General features: G+C 43.2%; 1 protein-coding gene across 1 annotated transcript in view; it reads left to right on the top strand.

Moving 5' to 3' along the window:
• Positions 1–10,000, top strand: part of LOC126980910 (uncharacterized) — a 183,353-nt gene that overhangs the window by 137,659 nt on the left and 35,694 nt on the right. Inside the window, exon 6 of the mRNA XM_050831323.1 lies at positions 4,099–4,255. Within this exon, the coding sequence (XP_050687280.1) occupies positions 4,099–4,255 (157 nt within the window). The remainder of the gene's footprint in view (positions 1–4,098; positions 4,256–10,000) is intronic.

Here is a 10,000-nt window from a genome sequence, read left to right as displayed (position 1 = left end):
TTTCGGCTGCAATACGGCACCTGTACCCGAACCAAGGCTGGTCTTTTGGGCTGGATGAGTAGGTGCGGTGGGGACGTGTTGCTGCTGGACGGTATTGAGGACAGTGGTGAGGGCGGAGACGTCATGTTGTGGGTCACCGTTAAGGACTGTGCCCCAAGCAGTCGCTGCCAGGGCCTGCCTGCAGCCGTCCAGTCCACGCGGTCCCACAGCCAGATGACTCGCTGGTGTTCCTCTTCACGCGCTGGGGCCAGGCTGATGGTGGTGAGTATGGCATTGTGGTCGGAACTGCCCACACGGTCTAGTGGGCAGCACAGCACGCAGTCACTCGGCAGGTCTGTGAGCACAGGGTCCAGGGAGCCTCCTCGCTGATGTGTCGGGAACTCAACATGGTTGTGCAATCCATGCACCGCTGTGAGCTCGGTGAAGGCCCTCGCCACCAGGTGTTGATTTAGGTCGCCCACAACCATCGCGTACTGACAGCTGTGGGCAGCCATAAGGTCGTCCAGGTGCTCTGTGAGGTAGGTGAGGGGGGCGCTGCCTTGCCACTGTGGCCGGTACATGGCACAGAGTAGCAGAGCGCTCCTGTCCTCGAGAATGATGCGGAGGAACATCATCTCCATTTCCAGGGGAGTGTCTGTGGTGAGGGCGTCCATCTGCAGGCCGTTTCGGTGGCAAACAGCAATGCCTCCCCCCTGTCCTGTGTGGCGGTCTCGTCTGGCCCAGTGCGAGTACCCGGGGATCTCTCTCTCTCTCTCTCTCTCTCTCTCTCTCTCTGGTGACGGAGGAAAAGGTGAGGGAAAAGGCAAAGCGAGTCCTCTTAAAAGGAAGAACATGGAATTTTTTACGGGCGAGAATTTAGTTAGAAAGGAGAGGAAGAAGACCCTGGGATGCCACCGTTTCAAGGAGGAGGAGGAGGAGGAGGAGGAGGAGGAGGAGGAGGAGGAGGAAAAATACACATACTCTTGAACATGAGGAGGAAAAAAAAGTGTAAGGAAGAGGTAAACACGTACGAGAAGAGGAGGAGGAGGAGGAGGAGAAGTTGAAGAGGAGGAGGAGGAGGAAGAGGAGGGGAAAGAGGAGGAGGAGAGGGAATAAGAGGACGAGAACGATAGGGGACGAAGAAGGAAATAAAAAAAATGAGAAAGAAAAACATCGAAAATATAAACAAGGAACAAGGAGGAAGGAGTATGAAGAGTAGAATGAGGAATAGGAGGAGGAGGAGGAGGAGGAGGAGGAAGAAGAGGAAGAGGGAGAATATAACGAGACACGAGCCACGTAAAAAAATAAAGCCGAGCAGAAAAAACAAACAAGTCCTTCATCGTACATTCTCCTTCACCACCACCACCACCACCACCAACACCACGAAGACGCGTTACAATCCTTCTCCTTCTTCAGTTACGAGAAGGGTCGGAATTCAAAGACGCTTCCTTCTCTTACATCCATCATTTCCAAGGGCCAAAAAAGAGGTCAAACGCGTCCCCATGAGTGATTCTTTGCGTTCACCGTGAAGAAGGTTTGTCAGACTACCACCAGGGTCATAAAACTACCTCTGGAAATGCCCACAAATCCTACGAAAGTCTTGTTAAATGTGTGTGCTCTGAAGTCTGCATAGCTAAAACAAAAACGTCGAGTAAGCAAGACTGAGTAAGGAAGTAAAGTTAAGGGCATATGCTACAGCTACGCGTGGCTTCGGTGTTTAAATCTGTCACATCATTAGCCCCTTGAGCTTGTAGTAAGACTGTTCACGGTAGGCCTGTGTAGATTATAAGAACAAGACCAAATACCCAAAACTTTACAAAACACGGAAAGATATGAGAAAAGGCAGAGTTAGGAAGGAAGTGAAGGGAGGAAGGAGAAGGGAAGGAGAAATGAAGGAAGTGAAAATAGAGAAGAAAGAGAACAAAACATGACGATTAAAAGAAGAAGTTAAGGAAAGTGAACAAAACGGAGAGTGAAGGGAGGAAGGAGAAGGGAAAAAGAGAAGGATGTGAGAGAGTAAGCGAAGAAAGAGGAGAGTAAAACATGACGATTAAAAGAAGAAGTTAAGGAAAGTGAATAAAACGGAAAGTACAAGCATAAAAACGGGATTATAATACAGTAGAAAATAAGAACAAGAAGAAATACCTGAAAACCTTACAGACCACAGAATGATACGATGAAAAATACGAGAGTAAGGGAAGAAGACAGAGGAGAACAGAACGTGATGATTGAAATAAGTTAAAGAAAGTGAAAATAAAAGGAAAACGCAACACAAAAGACAGGATCACCAAGGCAAAAAATAATGCAGACAGGAATGAAGAAAAAAAGGAAATGACAGAAAATATATAATGAAAAAAATAGGAAAAGAAAGGAAACAAAACAAAGAAAAATGAAAGTTAAAAGAAAAAACATACAAAAAAGATGAACACCTTTCCTGATCATTAACAAAAAAATAGAAATGAGAAAATAAAAAATGAGAAAAACAAAGAATATGGAAACGAGAAAAAGAAAGAAAAGACGATCCGAAAATTTAGAAAAGAAAAAAAACTGAACGATTGAAAAAATATACACTCCATCATTAACAGAAAAACGGAAATGAGAAAATAATGAATGAAAAAAACGAAAAAATAATAAAACGAGAAAAAAAAGAACAGACGATCCGAAAATTTAGAAAAGAAAAAAAACATAGAAAGATTGAAAAAAAAATTCATTGATCATTAACAGAAAAATGGAAATGAGAAAATAAAGAATGAAAAAAAATAAAGAAAAATGAAACGAGAAAAAAAAAGAAAGAAAGGACAGACGATCCGAAAATTTTGAAAAGAAGAAAAAAACGGAAAGATAAAAAAAATACACTTGATCATTAACAGAAAAATGAAAAAGACAAAATAAAAAATGAGAAAAAGAAAATATAGAACTAAGAAAAAAAGAACAAAACAAAGAAAGAAAACAATCGATCCAAATACAAAGAAAAACAAAACAAAAACGCAAAGAAAAATTACAACAAAAAAAATCTTTATCATTAACAGTCACTAGAGGGAACAGAAAATTAGTCTAATAATAATAATTAGTATAGTAAACAATAATAATAAAAACAAGAATAGTACATTCTCTGCGTCAAATTCAGCCTGACTATTCTTGTATCCTTCCAGGTGTATATCCCATCAAGCCAAAAGGTTTCTATACTCTAAAAACTTTACGGTTTTTCTAAAAATCAATCCATCTCGTTGCTTTTACTGTGGAATTCTTCCCTGGACTGGTGTGGGGGGCAGGCACCGCTGGGCAACAGGCAAAATCTTGTCGCAGCGTGTAGCCAGCTGTTGCATGCCACAAGGTCACGTGCTCCATGTTGTCTTGTGTTGGACTGGTTGAAACTCCCTTGGCTCAGGCAGCAACGTAGCACGCGACGCATTGCCAAAATGTTGCCCTGGTTAAATCGCGCCTTCAGGCACCGTGTCTTCTGTGAAAGCCGCACTCAACAAAAACAAAAACGTCTAAATCTCTCCTCTCCTGCTCTCTGTAACACTAATAACCCGTCTAACAAGTTTGACTTTCTAATCATTCTTCTCACCTTTGCCGATTGCGAAGTATGTGTTTGTGTTTGAGATAGATAGATGGATAGATAGATAGAGAGTGAGGGAGAGTAAGAAAGAATGCATGATGGAAATATGATAAATGATAAATAGAGGCAAAGAGAAGAGCATGAGAGCAACAAAAATAAAAACGTCTAAATCTCTCCACTCCCGCTCTCTGCAACACTAATAACCCGTCTAACAAGTCTGACTTTCTAATCTCATCTAATATAAAACAACCTACATAGCCCGCCTAACTCTTTTCTTCTCCCTCTTTCCCTCTCTAACAAGTCACCTAACCTCACTCTCCCCTCTCTCTGTCTCACTCACACTCAAACAAGCCATCTAACCAGCCTACACCTTTAATAACCCGTCTAACAATTCTGACTTTCTAATCTCATCTAATCTAAAACAACTTACATAACCCAACTTTTTTTCTTCTCCCTCTTTCCCTCTCAAACAAACCACCTAACCTCACTCTCTCCTCTCTCTGTCTCACTCACACTAAAACGACCCATCTAACCAGCCTACACCTTCCTTCCCCCAGGGCCGCGTGGTGGGCATGGGCGGCCGGCGGTATGTGCGGGACAGGGCCTCGCTGGTGGTGTCCCCCGTGGAGCGGACGGACGCTGGACTCTACACGTGCCTCGCCTCCAACCGGGAAGGCGATGGGCACTCCAACGCCGTGCTTCTGCGTGTCAACCGTGAGTGTTACCTGTGTGTGTGTCTGGGGGGGAGAGAGAGAGAGAGAGAGAGAGAGAGAGAGAGAGAGAGAGAGAGAGAGAGAGAGAGAGAGAGAGAGAGAGAGAGAGAGAGAGAGAGAGAGAGAGAGAGAGAGAGAGAGAGAGAGACCCACCCAATTCATCTGACTTGAAAATTAATGAGAGAAGAATTACCTGTTTGTTTTTTCCTCCTCCTCCTCCTCCTCCTCTAGTGGCTCACAAGATCTTTGGCTGATGATAGAACTCGTAGCAAAGAGAGATAAGGAAAGTGATGATAAAGGGAGGAATAAGAGGAGGAGGAGGAGGAGTAGGAAAGTAAGGCAGGAAAATGGCGAGAAAGAGGACGATGAGAAGGGATTACAGAGAGGAATATGAGCAGGAGGAGGAAGAGAGGAAGAAGGAAAAGTAGGGGATAAAAATAAAGTTGAGAAAGTTGGGTAAATTCACGTTCAGGTAGGAAATGGTCAAAAACTGGCTCACGAACAGGGATGCGGATGAGTGGAATAACCTGAAGTGTGTAGTTGAGGCATACACGATTGAAAGGTTTAAGTGGAGGTTAGGTGTATCTATGAACGGGGAAGGAATTTGGTGAACAATCCATCGGTCAACATTTCCTTTATGCACTCTCTATGGGGGTGGTGAAAAAAATAGTAATTTCCGAGAGAAACAATTGCCTGAATAATTCAACACACAACAACATCTGTCAGAAAATAATAGTTTAGTCCAAAAATTGGAGCGGTGCATAAAGTTAATTTAATATAAGTGCTTGGTCCCCCGAAATGTCCAAGATTTACTTTGCACCTTTCCATATCTCGTGTCCTACTTAACCAGCTGCTCAAATGTTGTCATATATTATGTCTCAACTAACCGTCAGGCTCCCGGAAACCTGTCACTTTGATCGAAATCACACAAATAAATCAATGGTAATCACATCATACCGCCCTGCTCTGTGGGAGTTGGTGTGCCGTTCGCCCGCCGGTTTGAACCCGGCGTGTCATGGCTGACAGGACAAGTCATATTTGGCTCGCTTAAAACGTTTTAAAGGGCGACCCGACGGTTTTTAGCGAACACGGTGTTCTTTTTATAGACATGAATGGAGTAAACCTTTTGTATAAAGGAATGGATTAAGCTTTTCATATATACAGGAATAGATTGGTTTTTTTTATATATACAGCAAAGGGTTAAGTTTTAAATATATACAGAAATTAGTTGAGCTTTTGATATATACAGGAATGCGTTAAGCTTTTTGTATATACAGGAATGGGTGAATACGCTCCTATGTACCACACGTAATTGTATCTCAGTTATTAGCGTGCCGGCGCTGCGTCCCGGGTTCAAGTCCTGCCCGCCGCCACAGCAGGGATTTTCCAGTCACCGCTGAGTGGCCTAAGACTACCCACATGTTGTCCTGTAGACAATCTATCAACCCGGACTCTAGATTCTCTCTCTAAACAAAGGCTTAAAGATGAGTTCCGGGGGACAGCATGAGTCAAGCAAGATGGCGCCACTATAAACACTTGCCTGCGACACAACGGGTTGGGGTCGACCATCAGGCCCCCACCAAAACAGCCTACCGGCGCCATAGGCCGAAACGTAAAAAAAAAAATCCCAAACTACTTCAACTACTTATTATCATGCAGACAGTGACCACACTCTCTTAATTCATTTCACAAACCATTTCATTCTTCAACTGTAAGTCTCAAAAAGCTAAAATTCCCAACACACTTTTCGCCTCACATTTCATAAACTTTCCCGCTCTTCGCTTTTGATGTTCAGCGCTCCAAAATGAGAGAAAGAGAGAGAGAGAGAGAAATAAAAGACAAAAAAATATACGTATAACTTTTTCCTCCGTCCTGTCACACTCACGCATTTGCACAGAATAATCACCACGCCTCGTATTTTTTCTCCCCTTCCCGGTTTCAAGTCTCAGTGAGTTTGTTTTTTTGAGGTCTTTGGGCGACGCTTGTTATTTATGCTTCTTCATGCTCGGGGATCTTCGTGCAGCAGCCCTTTGAGTCTTGTGAATATTCTGTGCCTTGCCTTGAACGTGGCCTCAGGAGACAGCTGCGTATTTTGCTACTGGCCTTAAATGACTGCCATGGTTAGTCTGTAGCATACCTCCATCTGTATGTGGAAAAGCTATTGATCGGTATTCTCAGACGCTTCAGCCATGCACTAACATCACCTACTTCCTAAGGCTTAAAAGGAGATTAATCGGGTTTTCATGAGTGCTGTATTAGGTTCACGGTGCAGAAGAAGGGTCAAACTACCACCAGGGTCATAAAACTACCTATGGAAATCTCATAACCCTTACGAAAGCCTTGTCAAAAGAGAAATGAGGAACACAGTAGGAATAAAAGAAGGAAAGTGAGAGAGCTGAGAGACACTGAGAGAAGAAAGAGGAGGATAAGAAGAACTTGTGATCAAAGAAACACAAGAAAGACGGAGACAGAGGAAGAGGAGGAGGAAGCAGAAGACGAAGAGGAGGAAGAAGAGAGGAGATGGAAGGAGAGGAAACCGTGATAAGAGGGTGACACAGGCCGTAAAAGAGGACAAGGAATTATGGAAGAAGGATAATATAAGTAAACGCGGCAAATGAGGAAGAGGGGAAGGTTAATGAGGCAGCGAGGTGAGTGAGAGGGGACGAGAGGGGAGGAGAACACGAGAGGGAGAGTTTTATGGGCAGGAGAGTGATTGGAGAGAGAGAGAGAGAGAGAGAGAGAGAGAGAGAGAGAGAGAGAGAGAGAGAGAGAGAGAGAGAGAGAGAGAGAGAGAGAGAGAGAGAGAGAGAGAGAGAGAGAGAGAGAGAGAGAGAGAGAGAGAGAGAGATGTGCTATAGAGGAGTGAGAAGCAATGATACCAAGAAGAGGAGGAGGAGGAGCAGGAGGAGGACAAACATGCACAAGGAAAGGATAGAAAATAATTATGTGATAAGGAAAATTCGATGAGGAAAAGGAGGTCACACACACACACACACACACACACACACACACACACACACACACACACACACACACACACACACACACACACAGAGAAAACAATACTGCATACGCAAAAAAATACACAAATAAATGAATAAATAATGCAATAATAAGTAAACACATAAATTCACGAACCCTCACAAATATATTACAAAGGATTAAACCCAAATTGACGATATTATGCAACCCGATGAATGATTGGTGTGTGTGTGTGTGTGTGTGTGTGTGTGTGTGTGTGAGTGGGGGGGGGAGGGTATGAAGAGAAAAAGAAGGTGAATAAAAAAAGAGGGAAAGAGGATGATGGAAGAGAGAAGGAAGGAAGGAAGAAAGGAAAGTAAGAAGGAAAAGATAGGGAAGAGGGAGGAGGAGAAAGAGGTAACAAAAGAGAAGATAATGATAGGGAAAGAGAAAGATGGGAAGAAAAGGGGAACTGAGAGGGAAGGAGAGGCGAAGACGAAGAAGAGAAAACGGAGAGAGAAATAGAAGGAAGAGAGGAGAATGGAGGTTGATTAATTAATAGAAAATGAGAATGAGAGAGAAAGACACTAATGGAAGAAAAAAGGAGTGGTGGAAAGGAAAGTAAAGAAAGCAGAGGAAAGTGAGAAGAGTGAGAGAAATGAGAAATGGGACACAGAAAAGGAAGAAAAGGAAAAGGAAAAAAGGAAAAAAGATGTGGAAAGGAAAAGGGAAAAGGAGGGAAAGGCAAAGGATTTAGAAGAGGTTAGAGGTAAAGAAAGGGAAGAGGAGAGGTTAGAGAAGCAAAAAAAAGGAAAGGTGAGTAAGTAAGGGAAATGCGGAGAGAGAGAAGAGGAAAGGGGAAAAAAGAAAAGCAAAACAAAAAGAGAGATAAAGAAAGGGAGACTCGGAAAGAGGAAGGGAAGAGGAGGAGAAAAGGACAAAGTTAGGAAAAAAGAGGAAAGAAAATAGAGGGACCAGAGGGAACTTTAGGAGAGAGAGAAGGAGAGGAGAATGCAGAGGGGAGGACAAGATGATAAGCGAGAGGGGAGGAGGACGAAAACAGAGGGGAGGGAAATATGGAGAGCCGAAGAGGAACTGGGGAGAGGAGGGGAGGAGAGGAGAATATTGGAAGGATGACAATAGGAGGAATGAAGGAAAGGGAAGAGGGCAGGAAGAGAAAGGAAGGATACAAGGAGAGCAGGGGAGGAAAAGGGGAGTGGAGAGGAAAAGATTACAAGAGGAGGAGAGAAGAAAAGGAGAGAGATGAATGAGCAAAGGAGGACATAGAGAGAGGAGGGTAGGAAAGGAGAATGTAGAGGAAGAGGAAGGAGAAGATAAATGAAGGGAAAAATGACGCAAAGAGACGAAGGAACTGAATGAGAAGAGATGGGAATTTTTTTAAGGGAAGGGGGAGAGAGGAGAATGCGAGGGAGAGAAGAATATATGAAGGGAAAAGAGGGGAGAGGAATGAAGAGAGCACAGATGAAATTTGGGGAGGGGAAGGGAGTGAAGGTGAAAGGAGGGGATGGGAGGGGAAAGGAGGGGAGGGGAGGGAAGGCAAGGGGAGTTATAAGGGAGAGGAGGGAAAGGGAGGGGAGGGGAGGGGAGGGGAGAGGAATGAGGGTGAATAATGAAAGGCTTAAGGGGAGTGATGGAGGGCACCCAGCCACCACGCACATAAACAAATAAACAAACAAAACAAATAAATAAACACACACACACACACACACACACACACACACACACACACACACACACACACACACACACACACACACACACACACACACACACACGCAAATTAATACCATTCCTCAACCGTCACTAATCCGCCGTTAATATTATCCTCTGAAACATTTTATCATTTATGTTTTGTTATGAATACGTTTTTATTTCTCTTACATTTACAATCATCATCATTATTATTACTATTATTATTATCATTACCCTCATTATCATTCTTATCTCTTAACGACACATAAAATTTATAAAAAAAATCGTCTGGGGTTGTTTAGATGTACGATTCTTCTAACACATAAAGGGCATGAGTTTGGTACTATCCTGACCCTCTATCCGTACCTCTGTTGATGGTCATAAGGATGATGATGATGATGATGATGGTGATAAGGATGATGATGATGATGATGATGATGATGGTGACGATGATAACGATGATATAGATAGCAATAGACACCATAGAGCATGTAGTACTGAGTTATCGGCGTGGGGGTGTAATGGGTTAAGGGGAAATGGGGAGGAAGCGCTAAGAGGATAAGGGGAAAGAAATGTAATGTGAAGACGATGAAGAGAAAGGTAATTAATGTGTTGAAAGGAAATGGCCAGAGAAAAAAAATTGTTCTAAGTGGAAAAGGGAGAGGAAATGGTTGAAGAAATACTGTTTTTTTTTTATTTTACAGAAGAGGAGTCAGTTCAAGGGCATAAAAAAAGGTAACAAATGTGAAAAAAACAGCCCGCTACTCACTGCTCCTATAAAGAGTTAGAGGAGTTAAAGGAAGATGGTACATGAAATTCTGTATTAGTAATGACAAATGACATTGATGGTACTGGGGAAGGTGTGTGAGAGAGAGAGAGAGAGAGAGAGAGAGAGAGAGAGAGAGAGAGAGAGAGAGAGAGAGAGAGAGAGAGAGAGAGAGAGAGAGAGAGAGAGAGAGAGAGAGAGAGAGAGAATAAACGTTTGCAAGAAAAAAGAAAGAAAAGAAAGAAGAGTGGGGACAGGTAACGTCAGGTGAGAGAGAGAGAGAGAGAGAGAGAGAGAGAGAGAGAG

Source organism: Eriocheir sinensis, chromosome 45 (assembly GCF_024679095.1).
Source record: "Eriocheir sinensis breed Jianghai 21 chromosome 45, ASM2467909v1, whole genome shotgun sequence".
NCBI classification, from domain to species: Eukaryota; Metazoa; Arthropoda; class Malacostraca; order Decapoda; family Varunidae; genus Eriocheir; species Eriocheir sinensis.
Note: the sequence above shows the minus strand (reverse complement) of the source record. Positions and strands in the feature narration are given on the sequence as shown.